General features: G+C 34.7%; 1 protein-coding gene across 3 annotated transcripts in view; it reads right to left on the bottom strand.

Annotated features, from left to right (window-relative positions):
- LOC138710218 (fat-like cadherin-related tumor suppressor homolog) overlaps positions 1–18,968 on the bottom strand; it is a 369,088-nt gene that overhangs the window by 122,425 nt on the left and 227,695 nt on the right. For all 3 annotated transcript variants that reach the window (XM_069840878.1, XM_069840879.1, XM_069840880.1), the window contains 8 exons: positions 18,564–18,808; positions 14,642–14,828; positions 12,097–12,325; positions 11,036–11,288; positions 5,259–5,479; positions 2,548–3,003; positions 275–433; positions 19–190 (listed from right to left, as the gene is read on the bottom strand). In XM_069840878.1, the coding sequence (XP_069696979.1) occupies positions 19–190; positions 275–433; positions 2,548–3,003; positions 5,259–5,479; positions 11,036–11,288; positions 12,097–12,325; positions 14,642–14,828; positions 18,564–18,808 (1,922 nt within the window). The remainder of the gene's footprint in view (positions 1–18; positions 191–274; positions 434–2,547; positions 3,004–5,258; positions 5,480–11,035; positions 11,289–12,096; positions 12,326–14,641; positions 14,829–18,563; positions 18,809–18,968) is intronic.

Raw genomic sequence — 18,968 nt, 5'->3', positions numbered from 1 at the left:
AGTACTGTACATTCTTACCTCCATCATATGCTGCTATGATGAGCTCATATTCTCTATTATGACCCTCCAAGTTCTGCTTGAGGGTCACTTCTCCTGTTTTTCGGCACACTTTGAACAGTTCACCATGACCTTTAATTAGTTCATAGCGGACTTCCCCATTTTCACCCTTATCCATGTCGACGGCATGCACCTGCAAACAGCAAAACCATCAGCAATAGAATGCACATACCTTCACAATATCTGTAGGAATTTTTCCCTTATCCTTCATACTCACCTTCGTTATTATATCTCCTTTCTGAGCATCGACAGACACAACAGCATAGTAAGGCAGGTTCACGAACATGGGACAATTATCGTTGATATCCAGAATTGTCACATTCACCATCACATGAGCAACTTTAGGCCGTTCTCCTCTGGCATCATCACTGCGAGCCTGTCAAGTAATAAAACTTCTATTGATTTAAAAAAGCAATTAACTTATACTATTGGCTGAGCACACATGAGTTTTTATTTATATCTACACTATTGTACTTGCACATATGAATTATATTTTACACAATTATTATAACAGTATAGTTGTTTAGTCAACTGTCCGAAGACAAGTCTGAACCTCACAAGTGATATCAAGAAGGCACCACTTATTGGGCAACTAGCCCAAGAGATAACGGGGTAGGGTTGCCAGTTCCTTTCCCCCTCCATTGCATACATTGCCGACTACCTACATATTACACTAATCAAACTTCAGATGTATACAAACAATTGTTCTTTCTCTGACACATATCGCCAAGTGAGATGTACTGCCTGATAATATATATATATATATATATATATATATCAGCCAGAACCTCAATCAGAGGGTAAACAGTATAGTATAAAAATATAATAATAATAATAATAATAATAATAATAATAATAATAATAATAATAATAATAATAATAATAATAATAATTATTATTATTATTATTATTATTATTATTATTTATTTATTTATTTAATCTGGCAGAGCTAAGGCCAGTAGGCTTTCTCTTCTGCCCAGCCAGATTCTAATTCTAATTGAATACAATTGCTTACATAGTTATTACATTAATATCTAGACCATAAAACAACATGAATCTACATATTACCCTGTGAAGAGATTTATTAAATCTACATATTTAGACTTCAACAAACAAAATTTGATAACACAATCCCAAGAGAAAAAATAGAACTCTCTGCAGCAAAATCCACAGTTAATTCCCGATTTACCACGAAAATCGTCTGTAGCTGCATTTAGATTGGCAACAGGCCATGATTGTTTGGCTAAACACCTGCATAGAATTGGAATATATCAGTCCCCTAACTGCCCACTGTGCAACTCAAACCAAGAAATGGATTCGGAACACCTCAAAATCTGTGCTTCATTGGCTGGTCATGATAATATCTTTGAAAAATATTGGAGTGCAAGAGGTCAAATGACTTTATTGTCAAACGCCTGGCATTAGAAAACAACAACATAAAACAACATGAAAGTTGGATAAGTAATGTTAGTGTGACAATAATAAACATTGGTAAGAAATAGTGATGATGATGATGATGATGATGATGATGATGATGATAATAATAATAATAATAATAATAATAATAATAATAATAATAATAATAATGAGATAATTTAGATATTTATCTGTGATATATATAACCATTAAACGTTGAGAAACCTGAAACAGCTATTATTGTTAACAAGAATTGTTAGAAAAACATTTCGTTAGTCTATCCTTAAATTGGTTTGATATCTGACAGTCTCTGACATTACTCGGTAGGGAATTCCAAAGTCGAGGAACAGCCACAGTGAAAGAAGATGAATATGAGGATGTTCGGTGGGAGGGAATGGATAATATTGAGGAGTGTTGTGATCGTGTATCTAGGTTATGATGGGTGGATAAATTTTGAAAACGAGACGCAAGATAAACAGGAGTGGAGAAATGCAATATGTGAAAAAGAAGGGAAAGACAGTGGATTTTCCTACGATCTTCTAGACGGAGCCAGGACAACATTTCGAGGGATGGTGTTACGTGATCAGCCCGGCGAATATTGCAGACGAAACGGACGCACATATTATGAACACATTGTAGTCTCTGGGCCGAAGTAACGCTTAGGTCAGTAAACAGAATATCACAGTAATCGAAGTGGGACATTACGAGTGTTTGCACTAACATTTTTTTCATGGAAAAGGGTAGGAAATTCTTCTATCGCCTAAATGAGTGGATTAATGAGAATACTTTTTTGCAGGTTTCTGCAACTTGAATGTTCCTATTTAAACTACAGTCTACTCAGCCTCTAACAGAAATGAGTACCAGTGGTATTTCCTTGTGGGTAAAGGCGACGGGCATGTAGGACTGACATTTCTACTGACATTAAATACCGATTGTCTTTAAAGGTGGAAGCCTTAATCTCTTGCCACCCTCTGGGTCGATTTAGCCTGTCATGGGGTTGATTTTACTTTTTACTGAGCAAGAATGGTGAATAGGATATAATAATATTCAAATAGCTACATAGATTCAACTTACCTCAACAATAAGCTCATATTTATCCTGGACTTCTCTGTCAAACCTCTGTCCTGTAGTTCTGATTGCTCCAGATGTAGATCCGATCTCAAACATGTCAGTTGGATTAAGAATGCTGAATATCACATGTTCATTCAAGGCACTTCCCAATACGTTCACGACAGCTACAGTCATCACTTTGGTTGAGTTCTCTAAAATGGTCCCTGTATATACACTTTTCTGGAAGTTTAGGCCAGAGTTCTCAGAATTTTCTACTCGGATATTCACTTTGGCTACACTGGAGAATTTCCCGTCAGATACACGTAATTGGAGTTTCGGGAAGGGTTTGATGTTTTCAGGTTCCACAACAGTGATGACTCCAGTGCTGGCATCTATTGCAAACACGTTTCCTATATTTCCGTCAATTATGTCGTACCGCAGTGTTGTGCCAACAGATGAATCGGGGTCAGTAGCATTTACCTGCATTTTGAGATAAAAAATATTACACATTAGCTTTGAAATTAAAATAAAGAGAAACAATTGTTGATATTTAACAAGTATATTGGTTGATAATAATTCACATTTTACTATTACATCATTCATCTATATCAGTTGAATAACCTTTATGTAATCCACTTTAATTGTACTTTTGTGGACTAAATAACAGACATTAGTTTATTGTCAATTGTTTTGAAATCATAGTTATTTTGTAATTATGATCGCTAGAGGTCTCTATAGTATAGGTCTACTAACCTACATGGATATCTATAGCATGGCAAGAAACTACACAAGTACCTAAATTACCCACTGTAATAGAGAATCCTATTTTACAAAGTATGTTAGGGTTACAATTATTTATATTTTGTTATATATATACTTAATTTACAGTTACTAAAAATTAATTAGAATGACAATTTACAATAAATGTGTTTCTTTTTATAGTTGTGTTGTTTTTAAAAGCCAGTAATTCAGTATACTATTGTCACTCATACAAAACGTCAAATGCTATTTACTGCCACAAAATTCAGCTATTGCAGAAATGCTACTAATATCATCATTTTTGCTGGCTCGCATACCAGTACCAGTCATATGACCAACAAAAATGATATCATCACAGTTTAATACATACAGTCACGAAGCTCAATACGTAGGGAATATGCATCCAATGACAGTTTAACTTTAGTTAGCCATTAGGATTGCTTCTATCGCCTCATCACAGACAATGCAAAATAGTACCGGCACAGTCTACTGTTCCTAGTACTCTCAGTTGCTAACCGCTTGGAGTGCTGTATCATTAGAAATGCAAAAAATCACCTCAAGCTTCGTGACTGTATGATATTAGTCTGTGAACTCAAAAACATCTCAGGTCACATATTCAGTGTTTCATATTGTACATGGTTCAAATACTGGGGAATCAATTGCGCAAATGAATCGTAATTATCATGGAATCAATAAAGGTTGTTACATTTATGCTTCAAGTAAAGTCTAATGTGTAAGAAAATAGTAGAAAGATCTAGAAATATTAATTTCTTAGAAATTAAAATTTTGAGATTGGAAATAAACCTGTGCATGCTATAATAAAGAGTTCAATGGTCATATTAAATTTAATGGTGTTTTCTCGAGTCATACATTTTAATTACTGCATTTTGTCAGATTTATCCTGCTGCTCAATGTGATCTTGAGAGCAAATACTTGAGGAAATCTAATGAATTAAATATAGGTATTTCATTAATTTAGTCCAAATCATACTTTCTAGTATGCCATTTTGTACAAAGTTATAACCTATAAAGTGACAGATTGTGCTCTGGAAGAACCCAAATTCAATCCCAAGGTGAAAGTAGGATTTTTCATCTTGCCATAACTTTCAGAATGACACAACTTTCTAGAAAATTTAGTTTCATGTTTTTTTTTTTTTCTGGAGTCATGCTAGGCATATAATCTCCTTCTAATATCAAGAGCCAAAATGCATAGTAACTCTATCTTCCTGCCTCTTTCATAACTCCATGGCTTGTACATACTATTTTTTATACTCTATACGAAATCATGTTCGTATATCGATCGTCCAGTTCAAAAGTGCGACAACTCAAAAATTGCCATTTTTTAGCTATTTATACTACTGAAAACCCCTTTCGGAGCTCTTTCCGATTCAGTCTTGAGATAAATCATATTTACAACCAAAAAGAAAAAAAAAAAAACTAAATAAACTGCTTTAGAAGTAATTATAACTATGGACTTTACTAATTCATTATTAGTAAATTTCGAAATGTATTAATAATGAACTGGAAGATTGTGATATACTCGTCCTGAATACTGACTCATTTCTAATTGTCGTGGTTATGAACCAGAACTCTGTTCCTTTCTAAGTGATTTATTTGAAACTTTCAACTGAAGATATCTCAAAACTTGTTTTTTTGAGTTGTCGCACTTTTGAATTAGACGATTGATATAATCAGATTGAACTTTCAGAACTCTCTGTAGTGCGGATTTAAACAATTTCATTGCTGCAGTTTAGACATTAGTATCAGCAATAATAGAAGTTTTATTGCACATGACACTGTTGATAACTATCAGTCTCAGTTGGGTATGAATTCGTGAACTAGATAAACAATAAAATGATGACAAAGAAAATAGAAATTACCTTGAGAGGCAAATGTAGCCTGACAGAAAAAATCAATATTCTAGTCATTTGGCTGGCAGGGAGTCTAACTAAAATGTCAGTTACAATATTAACAAACCTGAAGAACAGCAACATTTTTGTAGGTTGGTAGCAGAAGAGTTGTATTGTACACAGAATGTAGGAAACGAGGTGCACAATCATTCACATCTGTTACTGAAATCTCGACTTTGGCCACTGTCTCAGATGATAATCTGGGTTTCCCAAGGTCAGATACTTTTACATGGAAGTGGAATTCAGAGATCTGTTCATGGTCCAGAGTCATCACTGTACGAATTGCCCCTGAAATAATATAAAACCTCACATTAGAAACTGAAGGTAGGTATCTCACATAATGTTAATTTTATTATTTCCTTTGGTATGAATTGTTCGACAATATAGATTTGAATGCTAAATATATGACAATAGAGACTATTCAATAATAGTGCACGTTCTTATTAGCTTCAAGCCATTGTAACTTTCGAGCTTTCCTATGCTCAAAGTTTGAAAATGACCCATACATTTCTATTTAGTTCCATTCTTAGCAAGTGATAGTGACAGTTTATTGCACAGTTGTTTACAAATTTGTAAAGTACTTTCAATTTCCAATACTAATTGAATTTGTTTTATTTCTATTACCACATTATGTATGTATTTATTTATACTTTTCATCACTATACATTGATACAAGATAGGAGAGGTACAGTGCAGAAAAAGAGAACGTATATGTATGTAACATATATACACAATTATAACAAGAAACACTGACAAGTTTTCTGCGACAATTACAAGTTTTATGACGGTATCTAAAAAAAATCTATGAATAATTAAATTAATAAAATTATTAATTTTTGTTCTGACAGTTGAGAATCGCTTGCCATGCGTGGCGGTTTCAGTGCTCGTGAGAAACAGTGTAAACAACACCATGCGGCAATGATGACATTCTGTACGATGGGATAACCTACCTGCTGAGTTCCTTTGTTCCAGTGAGTTATTTTTATTAAAAACTGGCATGGTATTTAAGTCACCATTCTGAAATTTTCACAGAGGAATCAATAAACCTAAAGAATTAAACACATGTTTTTTCGTCTCTAAAAATGTGTTGCAGTTTGTGTTCCATATTTTTAACAATTATTTTACGAGGGTAAATATTTAAAAAATTATACATTTTTTTCATTTCGAGGGTATTTATAAACTATGCCCTCCTTTTTCGAAATGCATTGAAATCACTTTTCCATCTTCTTTTAAACAGTAACAAAACTTCAATAAATGAAGCCCTGTTCTTTGCTAAACCAATATTTTAAATGCTGATTGCTGCCAAACTATGAAGAATATAAATATATTTATGCTCGACCATGCCGAAATATAGTAATTATACACCTGGTAGCAGACCTTTAATGCATGTCATTAAAATACACCTACTCATTAAAGGTCAGGTCTTTCAGCCAATGACGACTCAGGTTACAACTGTTCAGCCAATGACAGGTCAGCTTTCTACCATTATAAAACCGCAAGTATCGATTATTCTCGGATATGCAATCGAAAGAGAATTAGCGAAAAGTCACAGAGGCTGGAAACCCAATACTGTCGCAGAAGGTTATGTTCTGTTACTATAATAATTAGCGTTAATTGTAAATAATATTCAAATAAATTCAATTTGTCATCTCGTTTTTCAATGTCGAATTCAATAATCAAGGTTATAATCAGACATCGGATTCTAGGGCAAATGCCTATTTTGTTTCTTTAGGAGAAAAGTAAAAATAATTATTAATATTTGTGTTTCATGCAAATTGAAAGGTATTCAAAGAGTTTTATAGTGCCCTAAAATGCCCTAAAACGGTTATTAGAGCCTAATTTGTTAATATTCGCCTAAAAATGCCTAACTCACTGTAAAGTTTCGCATTTTACTCTTACTTTTTATCATTTATACATGCATTCACTGCGAAATTTAAGGCATTTAAAAAGTGGAAAGTTTGCTTCACACCGACCATGAAACCACTGATAAAGGAAACAAAATGTTTTGAATCTGACGACACTCGCAATAGATTTCACCGAATTTAACATGTTTGGAGGCATAAATGCCGACAAAGAACCAACCTTAGTTTTGAAGCAGGCAACAATCACAACATGTGCTGCTACCGATTCAGAGATATACTATACTATAAAAATGACTGTTTTCGGTCTGAAACCGATTAGCTGTACTGCCCTTCAGAGTGTCATAAAATCACAATTTTTGGAGAAAGAGTGTTTTTGAAATATTTATGAAAAGTCGTAAAACTGCGAATTAGTAGGGTAAACCGTTACAAAATATTTAAAAGAATGGCCCTCCTAGTGTTAACACTACCAGGAAATGCAACAATAAGTGGAACTTTGTATTTTTGTCCAATTGAATCTCAATAACAACGGTTCATTTGAATGCTCGTTAACAGTTGCTCTTTCCCTCACCTTATTTGTGTTGAGAAGTTTTGAGCAGTAGGACGTTTTCCTGTGAAGTTTAACGCGATAATGCCGAAAAATATAAGTGCAAAATCTACATTGATCCGGCAATGGCTAACAGAATATTCAGAATTCACTTATGATGGAAAAATAATATTCTGCAAGATTTGTAGCAAACAGGTATGTAACAATAGTTGAAATATATAAATTCTAGCTATTAATTTTAATGAGTAGGCCTATAATATTTATACATTGACTGAGCTATCCTGAGGTATAATTCTTTTTAAGACCACTACACTTTAACCTTTTAAATTCCGATAGTTAAAGTATTTGCAGGTCATTAAAATTTTGATTGTTCGAACCCACTAACTTTGTGATAGAAATACGGCAATACAACAATTAGGATTTTATTTTAATTCAGTTTACTTTACATTTTTAGATTTCGCAAGAAAAGAAGTGCCACCTAAAGCAGCATGTGCAAGGAGCGGCTCATAAGGCTAAAGCTCAGCAGAAAAATCAACTGCAACATACTTCATCCAATCTCAGCAGCAATTTCTATGCTGATTTAACCAGAGCGTTTGTTGCTGCTAACATTCCCTGGAATGCTATTGAAAATCCGGTTTTAAGACAGTTTTTACAAAAATACTGCAAACAAAATATCCCATCTGAGTCGACCCTAAGAAAAAATTACTTAGACAGAATATACAATGAAACTTTAGCTTCCATTCGGGAGGATATAGATGATTCTTACATATGGGTCTCTGTGGATGAAACCTCAGATCCTATGAATAGGTATATAGCAAATATGGTAGTAGGAAAACTTAGTCCTGATGGACCTTCGATTCCACACCTCGTATGTGTTAAGGAACTTTCGAAAGTGAATAGCCAAGCCATTGCTTATTTTGTAAATAAAGGCCTACAGTCTTTATACTCAGATAATATAGACGATTCTAAATTTCTGTTGTTTTGTATTGATGCTGCCTCATACATGGTTGCTGCAGCTCCACTTCTTAAAACATTTTATCCTAACCTCACGCATGTAACCTGTCTAGCACATGGCCTTCACAGGGGTTCTGAAACAATCCGGAATGAATTTCCTCTTGTCAATTCGTTTATTTGTAACACAAAAAAATGTTTTTGTAAAGCCCCATCCAGGATTTCAATATTCAGAGAGAACTTTCCAGATATCCCACTCCCACCTCAGCCGGTTGTTACACGATGGGGAACCTGGATTCAGTCAGTGGTGTATTATTCTAAGTATTTTAAAGAAGTGGTCACAGTTATTGATAAATTACCTGAAACTGATAGTGCAGCGTGTGTGAAAGCAGTGAAAGATTGTCTGAATGACTCACGAGTGAAAAACGATATTGCCTACATAACATCAAACTTTTCTTTCATACCTGCAAGCATTGAACAATTAGAACGTGAAAAACAATCTCTTTGTAGCCAAATAGCAATAGTAAAGGAAGCTCAAGTGAACATACATTCTGCTTTGGGCGAAACTGGGAAAAAAGTTAAAAATAAGTGGGACAACGTATTAAATAAGAATGTAGGATTTTCATTGTTGGAAAAAGTATCAAGAGTGATATCGGGGGAAAGTGTAAATGTTCCAGTAAGTATTGATGTTTCTATTGTACCTAATTTAAAATTTGCGCCTCTCACATCAGTTTCGGTTGAAAGAAGTTTTTCTGCTTTCAAAATGATTCTCAGTGACAAAAGGCAAAGGTTAACTGTGGAGAATTTAGAAAAAATTCTGGTGGTGTACTGTGCAGATAATTATAATAAAGTCTGAGCATGGAACTGAATTTCAATAACTTAAAATGAGCAATCTTGATATCAATAATCATTATTTCATTAGTTTCAATATATTAAATTTGTGCAGCTCTGTTTATAAATATAATATAGTATTCTTTTTTAATGTTTAAACATACTTTTTTGTGCGTATTTTAGTGTATAACTAAAAATTTCAGTGAAAGAAATAAGTATGATACCTTGATGTGCCTAAAATGCCTATTTTCATTCAAATAGAGCCTAATTTTACAAATTTTGAGCTTATTTTAGGCGCCTAAAACTGCAATTTTTAGTGCCTAAAAGTCCGATGTCTAGTTATAATATTATAATATTATCAAGTTTAACGGGACTACGTCAAGGTCAATGACATTATTGTTCCTCGGAAAAAATCAATACTTTCGCGTCTGCGCACATCTCACAATTCACGACCTAGAACAAGGTCACTTCCGATCTTGTCAGTTACAAATAAAATGTATACATCTGAATACCGGTAATTTCAAGTTAGAAATATGGTTGAGCATAAAAAGTCGTACGAAACTCGCCTATAATGGTAATTAAGAAGCTCGTATGAAAATTATGAAACTCGCTTGCGCTCGTTTCATAAATATCCATACTTGATTCTTAATTACTATCATTATAGGCTCGTTGCATAATGTACTATTATGCTCGACCATGCCGAAATGTAGTAATTATACACCTGGTAGCAACCCTTTAATGGACCTCATTAAAGTACACCTATTCATTAAAGTTCAGGTGTTCCACCAATCAGAAAATACCATTGTAGCAATATGAAAGCGCAAGTATCGACTATTCTCGGATATGCAATCGAAAGACAACAATAAATCAATAAATCACCTACTGTATATTTGAAATAGTCAGTTCTGTTACTATAATAATTAGCGTTAATTGTAAATAATATTCAAATAAATTCAATTTGTCATCTCGTTTTTCAATGTCAAGGTCAATGTCGACATTTGTTTCTCAGAAAAAATCAATACTTTCGCGTCTGCGCACATCACACAATTTACGAGATATTGCACAAGGTCAGTTCCACTCCTCAGTCAGATAAGAATAACATGAATACTTATGAATAATTTCAAGTTAGAAATATGGTCGAGCATAAAAAGTCGTATGAAACTTGACTATAATGGTAATTAAGCGCTCGTATGAAAATTATGAAACTCGCGCTCGTTACATAAACATACTTGCGTCTTAATTATTACCATTATAGGCTCGTTGCATAATGTACTATAGTGAAATTCATATTTAGAACATACAAAATAACCTACTACAATATTTGTAACTTTTGAGACATCATGGTTCAAAAACATACTTTTTTAAATGGAATGATCCAGGTCTAATACATTAAAAATAGAGTGGCATGCCATTAGCTGATGATTAGAGTATCATATTAGATGGCGGGCAGAAAGATGGAGAAACAGATGGACAAACTAATTTAATGAGTTCTTTTCAGGACAGTCTAATGATCTAAAGTTCTTAAACCTACCAGACTAAGTAACTTACATACAAAGATATAAAATGAATTAACAAACATATGCAATAAGGATTTCAACATACTTGTAAATAGTAGATTATTAGCGACTTTAAATGCCATTTTCAAAGTGAATTTACCTGTACTCGAGTCAATGTGGAAGAACTTTCGTGGAAGCGCCTCAATGATGTCATAGCTGAGCAAAGCATTCAGTTCTGAATCCTGGTCTTTCGCAGTGATGACGAGTGGTGCACTAGTGTTAGTCAGCACCAGGGAACCAATAGCAGCTGCCTCACTAACAGATCCTGTGTAGAGGGGCTGTGTGAAACGAGGGGCATTGTCGTTGCGATCCAGCACATGCACAATAACATTGCACTGTGCTTTTGCTCCGGCCTGTAACATTTGTTTGCATGTCATCAAAAATGAAATATCCCAATACACATAATAGTTTAAGTAAATGAGCTATAATTTAGGGTAATTAAATACACTCACGTAAACATTCATTTTTTTCATTATCATAGACTACACAAACTTTTAACAAATGTCTAAAGCCTTTATTTTTTAATAGTATCTTTGATAGCAACTCATTTAGTAAAAGTAGATTTACTGCACGCAAAATATACATTTCTTCAAGAATAAAGATGAATAAAAGAAAAGTTCTATGTTCAAGCCCATCATCACTCTATTCTCAACTCCTGACAACAGATGTCACTCCAATAACAATTCTGCAGACTTCTGTTTAAAAGAAGTCATCGTCATCGTTATTATTGTCATTGTTATCATCGTCGTCGTCGTCATCATCATCATGGTTCATTCATAGAATACTCAGAAAAAATACACATTTGCAATTTTTTAAGTTTATTTGATTAATAATAACTGTACCCAGAAAGTAAAGGAAGAGTTTTATATGACTATAATATAATACTAAGAAGTTTCAGCATCTATGATAGGATGCAAATACTAAAAATTCTCGTATCAAAATGGAATAATAGTTTTGTATTATGTTGACCTGGAATAGAATGCTAGACAGACAGAACTACAAGATATTTTTAAATGTTCATTATTGCATATACCTATACATCACTATGTACTTGAAAAACAATATACAATTTATATTAACTTTATTTTCTAAAAATTCACTGAATCTCACAATATCAAAAATACTTTATTTCCTAATAACTGCAGAATTATTTTTACTCACCATATTGGTAGCTTCAACTGTGAGATTGTAGAATTTGTTTAGCTCATAGTCCAATTGTCGCTTGGTAATGATCACCCCAGTACTTGGATTAATGAAGAACATATCATCTTTGTTCCCGTCTATTATTTCAAAGAAAAGAGACGACGTACTGCGAGCTTCCAGATGTTTCACATACGTTCCTATTGGCTGATTCTCATAAATCTCGGCTGCATGCTCCTGCTTACTGAATCTGTTCAACAATCAGTAAAAAGGCTATGATACAACAGAATAACAGAAATGAAAATACAGATACAAAGATATATACTGCGTGAATAGATTGAATATAAACCGCAATGTGGCAGCCTGGCTCTCTGCAGAGCTGCTTACAGACTCCAGTTATGCACAGAGCATGTTATAGGCGATACACAGCACATTATTGGTAATTTGATACACCACAAACTATAAATGTACAATGTTATTACAGTAATAAAATAATCAGCTACAACATCATTTATTTACCTAAATTAAAAAATGATATGCTGAAACTGTCTGTCTTCTTATTCAAAACATTGTTCGAATCTATGTAGGAAATAACTGGAGTTCTCCTTGAGAAATGAAAGGCAATGTTTTCCCGAATGGCTGCAAAAGGGTATCTGTCGGATACAGGGGGGGAGAGCCATTAATCCTTCCCATTGAAGGCTTTAAGGAACCAACCTGGACAAATACCCAATGTCCCATCCCTACCTTCCCGTGGTGCAGCTGTTAGTAAGCATAATTTTACGAGCTGAACTAAAGGGAGGGGCTACTCATCCATTAGCATTGGTCAGCTTGATGAGTTAATGACTGAATTTGATATAATTTTCCTCTATCCAATACCTAATTCCCTCTTTACCCTTTCCTATCCAGTCCTCTGACTGAACTCTTACTTTCTTTGATCCCGACGGCATTAGAGCATTCGAGGCCTAGGGGTTCATTTCCTTTCCTTCCTCCTCTTTCTACTTTTCTGTTCCTAGTGCTGACCTGCTATGGCACTCAAATCGTCCTCCAGTGGCTTAAGGAGGGAAAGCTGGTGATCAATAAGATCTCCCAGCTAGGTCCAATGGACCCGTCGACCAACAGCAGGTGTGGTCCTCCAGACATTCTGGGGGTTGTGTGTGAATGAAGTAGCCACCAAAACGTTAAAATATGGTGTTCACTTAAATCGGCTACAACTTGCCATTTAACAACCAAGAAATGGATTCGGAACACCTCAAAATCTGTGCTTCATTGGCTGGTCATGATAATATCTTTGAAAAATATTGGAGTGCAAGAGGTCAAATGACTTTATTGTCAAATGCCTGGCATTAGAAAACAATAACAAGAACATGTTTTCCCGAATGCTATATTTCAGTTTCTGCAGGGTATGTGAATTAGTTTTGTCTTTTACAGTTACATACAGATAAAAGTCACAAAGGGTAAGTAGCGAGATCGATGGAGTGAACAAAACCAATCCACATATCTGGAAGAACAAAAACAGCATCTAAGAAAACAGTACCTCCAATTATCAAGGTAAGCTGCAGTGACTATGATGCATCACTTCTTAGATAGGTGTAACAAATGTTTCAAAGAAGAAGACAAGACAGTTTCAGCATCTCCTTGGGCGACTATGATAATTCAAACGCTTTTATTTCGTCATATTTTACATTAACAGTTTGTGGTGTGTTGAATTACCGACATTCCGTCCTGTAACACCAATAACACTCTCCCTCAATTACCAGAGCCTGTGAGCAGCTCAGCTGAGAGCTGTGTTGCTGTATTGTGGTTTCTATACAATCTATTCACACAGTATTTGTAAAACAAATTAAAATAAATATAAAAGCCAGTAAATAGTCACGGTCAATGAGATAAATCATTATGATATTTATCTTCTTGATAGTGTAATTTTAAATTATTCCAGAGCCCTAATTTAAGCCAAAATATCTCTCAAATTATGCTTTTAATGCAAAAAATTAAATCCGGTCAAAAATATCTACAGATGCTTACTTATTTTAAATAGACTACAATATTAATTATGGATACTGATATAAATAAACAATAAAGTAGGTTTCAAACCAACTGTAGAATAATTCGTAGAAAATAAAAAGTCAGAAAAGATATATATCTTGATTACACAACTTTTAACACTATATCACTTTTGGAATATATAGTTTATTGGTTTCACGTGTTAAATATTAGGTTAGGGTACTTTGTTGACTAGTTTCAAACTGTTGTGAGCTATCTTCAGTACTGTGTGGTCCTGGTCTAAAGATAGACCACAACAGGCTGAAATTAGTTAACAAGGTACAATAACCTAGTATTCAACATGTGAAAGCAGTAAACTATATATTCAGAAAAGGTATTTCAAAATTCTACATGGTTATGTTTGTACCACCACCAATTTATGAGTGTGAACCTGGATGCCAATACAAAAAATATAACAAAATGCAATCAGTTGAGATGAAGTTCTTATCCCATATACATAAATGAAGTGCACAAAACTGGATAAAATAAGAAATGAAGATAGAAGAAAGGAGATTTCATGTCTCACCTTGGAGGCGCATTATCAGCCATGGTGACCATGATGTGTACGTGTATGGTGGAGAACAAGGCAGGGGAGCCGCTATCCATGGCTTTCACCATCAGGGTGTACTCCGACATAACACTGTAATCCAACTCACGTGCCACATTCACTGTTCCCATTGCAGGATCAATACTGAACACATTACCTACATTACCTGAAATCAAATCACAATCTTTGTAAAGTCACAAAACAACAATTCGGATGTTCTTGCTTCTAGGCCTATATACAGAGTGAAAAAATGTGTAGATTTTAACAGCTTATTCCTTAGAATAAAAAAAAAAATTGTAATACAATATTGGTCCCAAATGACCTTTCTCAGAAAAAAAAAAAATTTCCTCTAAGTGTTAACATTGTTTTACTCAATAAGTACAGTGCGTTTGTAGCTCTGCCGGACCGTTCCGTGACAGCCTTGGACTGGGTGAAGATTGGCGCACCTACCGCCAGAGTAGCACTGTAGCTACCGCTGATGTGCCAGTCAGTCGAGTTGGATCTGTGCGCATGTTGTGAGTAAAATTGTGTTGTCTCGTGGTGATAAAGTGTCTACTAATAATGGCTGAGTACACTTTAGAACAACGTATTTTTCTCTATGATGCGTATGTGGAATACTCTTCTGCAAGAAGGTGTCGAAGAGAATTTGAACATCGATTTGCAGGTATTCGAATTCCTAGCAGGTCAACTATTCATGACCTTGTCAATAAAGTCAGACGTACAGGATCTTTTTTGAACAAGAAATGTGTTCAACAATGCTGTGTACTGACAGAAGAGAAGCTTGATGGCATAGGGGCCCGGTTAGAGCATTCACCTCGCAAATCACTGCGACGTTTAGCACAAGAGGTTAACATTTCCAAGATGTCAGCTTTTGTGGCAACGAAACTTCTGAAACTTAAGCCATACAGGGTAACTGTAGTTCATGTTTTACAACCACAAGATCCTGTAAGTAAGGTTAATTATTGCAATTGGTTTTTGCAGTCCGTTCATAATGGTGATGTGGACCCACTTTTAACGTTCTTCACTAATGAAGCGTGGTATCATCTTCATGGTCACGTTTCTACTCAGAACAATAGATACTGGGCTACCGAAAATCCTCATATTATTCATGACGTTCCTCACCATGCTGCAAAGGTTGGGGTTTGGTGTGCAGTGAATGCGAGTAGAATTATCAGTCCCATATTTTTAGACACAACAGTTGATTCACACTTTCATGTAACTTCAATTTTAAATAATTTTTTTCCGAAACTAACAAGAAATGAACGATTGAGTGGCTGGTTTCAGCAGGATTCAGCTACAGCGCACACCGCTGCGAATTCTATGCATGAATTGCGAAGTGTGTTTGGTGACAGAATAATTAGTCGAGGATTGTGGCCACCTCGTTCCCCTGACCTATCTCCATGCAATATTTATTTATGGGGAACGTTAAAGAATAAAGTGTACGCATCAAATCCGCACACGTTACAAGAATTGAAGGACAACATCACGAGAGAAATATAGGCAGACAACATGAACTTTTGCAAGTGAACCAGAATTGTTTTCAGAGATATAAGGAATGTGTTCGAGTTGAAGGTCATCACTTTCAACATCTGTTGTGAGGCAGGTAAGCCTAATGTTAGTAGAGTAGTTAGTGTTCCGTATACCCATGACTTGCCGGTCGTTTACGTGTAACTCTGGTGGCAGGTGCCAATCTTCACCCAGTCCAAGTCTGCCACGGAACGGTCCGGCCGAGCTATGAACACACTGTACTATCTGTATGATTCTGATTTTTACTATTATCATTAGCGAAACTAATAAGGCATGATTTATCCCTATGCAGTTTTTAAATAAGATGGGCGATTTTCTTGCAAATGGAATAAAAGTTTAACACATATTATTTCCTACCATTAGCAAGTCTGGCAACCCTTCTTCAGTGACTAAGGGATGGAACGTTGTTATTCAGGCCAAGTTTGTGTGTGAATGCGTAGGTTAGCGGTTAGCCAGTGAAGTACTGTTACCAAACTACGCAGACTTTCAGCCTAATTTTCCAATTAACCATGCACTTAATTACAAAACGCAAAATAAGTTTTTTTTATTTATTTTAAAGTATCCTATTCCTGTATACCAGTAGTTGTCAGCACTCGCTGAAATGGGAAACAGATAAGGAGTGTATCAGAATATGCACCATTGTGCAGAAGGGAGAGGAAGAAAGTTTACCTGCCAATAGCCACGAATGTATGCTAGTGCATGTCTTACCCACAGGTAAGATATGATAGCCCAACGGTGCACTGTGTTGATGACTGCTGCTGTATATGGTAATATAAAAAGAGCTGTCATTTCATTTTCAGATTCCTGAAGTAACTGTAAAGTACTATAATATCATCATCATCATCATCATCATCATCTGTTGGTTTCTGTGACTTTTCATGGACTATGAATTAAACGAGTTTCAATTGACCAGAGCACAGTTCAGTGAATTATATTTACAGTACCATGAACGATTCCCAATTGTAACACATACATTGTTTTGCTCAGACAATGTTGCAGGTCTTCTACAGCACAACACTGCCAAGCATGTCTTGTCAGTCGTATTGAATATTTAAGGAGCTCTTGAAGAGCAGGTACTTGAAATTATAGGCCTACCTATTGCTGATATGGCTTCAGCAACATTAATACAACAAATACGTTCCAAAGTTGTGTATGTAATTTCAATTGCTAAATTATATTATCGTTCAGTCTATGAAACTTCGTATGTGACAGTATAGAGCATAATTTTTTCAGGAGGAAGATAAAGTAATTAAATATCACTAGGCCTACAGAAGAATATTAGATAATTCGGTAGAAAATGTTGATGAATATGATAACTTCATCGAGGATCAATGTGAACTTATTGATGTTTAATTTTTCTTCCTGATGACAAATTATGTTCTGTACTGTCACATAGAAGATTTCATAAAATCAACGACGATATTTTGATATTTTAGTTGTGTATACAGATTATAAATTTGCTGTGTTTGGCTAATTACACCTATCAGAAACACCTTTTTTGTCAATTCTGGTCCAGAACTGAACACCTGGTCTGTTATGTCCAACTTGCATCTATCTTTATCTTTCTATTCTAGTACACCTTTGATGAATCGTTTTACAGTATCTTACATGCAATATACTGATTAAGAAGTACATTCTTGGTTAATAGCAAATATTTAAGGGCAATATTTTGGTGAATAATTCTAATTGCACTATCATGCCTCAGTTTATAACCAATCATTCTTTAACATCTAAATACTCCAAACAATGTATTATATTCTCATTATTTCCTATTAAAGTTTCACATTTTCAACTTAAATCGCTCCCTATTTCATCTTTAATTATATATTTTTCTCAATTTTTAATCTAGCTTATCTCAATTACAATATTATTACCTAATTGCAACATTAGCTATACTGGTAATTGTACTATTATCGTGAATATTAAAATATCCTTTTCTTATCTAGACCTATTATTACAAATGATGAGATAATGCGACTATGAAGGAGGAATAGTGGAAAGATGGTGACAAGAAATAAGTACTCAAAGAAAAGCCATTTATAGCTCCATCATTCATCACAAATCGAAGATCTGCAGGTCTCGTGAAATGAATTACTTAAACCCTTACCGCATGGGACAGTTTTGCACACACCGGTTTTATATTCAAATAACTTTAGTAGTTCTTTCTCAAATGATGGCACATATGGTCAAATAAAGTTATTCTTGACAATGTGCCATATCTGCCCCAGTATGCAGAAAGGGGTTAATTCCTGTTTAATAAAATTCATATTATACAGACACTGCTGTCTATTACATTTCCTTTCTACAGGTATAGGTAATTTTTTATTGTACTGTAATTCAATTTGATCGAAATATATAATACAAAAATACGTACCTGATGTAATTGAATATGATATCTTAGCATTCTGTCCACGATCTCTGTCGATGGCATACACCTGAACAACAGCTGTACCAATAGGAGATGTCTCGAAGACTTTGCCTTGTAGAATGGGACTTGTAAATTCTGGTGGATGATCGTTGTGGTCATGCACTGTTACAATCACACGAGCATAATTTCTTTTAGATGGAGTGCCCTGATCCTTCACCATGACTGTCAGTATATGTTCCTCAATTGTTTCCCTGAAAAAGTTAGAACCATTCCTTGAAATTGTCATTGCACTTGTACACCTGATAAACGTTCAATGATACAACAATAAATCATATTTTTTGTTAATATCATTATAAGTGCAATAATTCAAGCACAATCACGCAGAAATATTTCACAAGTAGAAGATAAATA

Source organism: Periplaneta americana, chromosome 12 (assembly GCF_040183065.1).
Source record: "Periplaneta americana isolate PAMFEO1 chromosome 12, P.americana_PAMFEO1_priV1, whole genome shotgun sequence".
In the NCBI taxonomy this organism is placed as follows: Eukaryota; Metazoa; Arthropoda; class Insecta; order Blattodea; family Blattidae; genus Periplaneta; species Periplaneta americana.
This window is presented reverse-complemented; position numbering and strand designations above follow the sequence as displayed.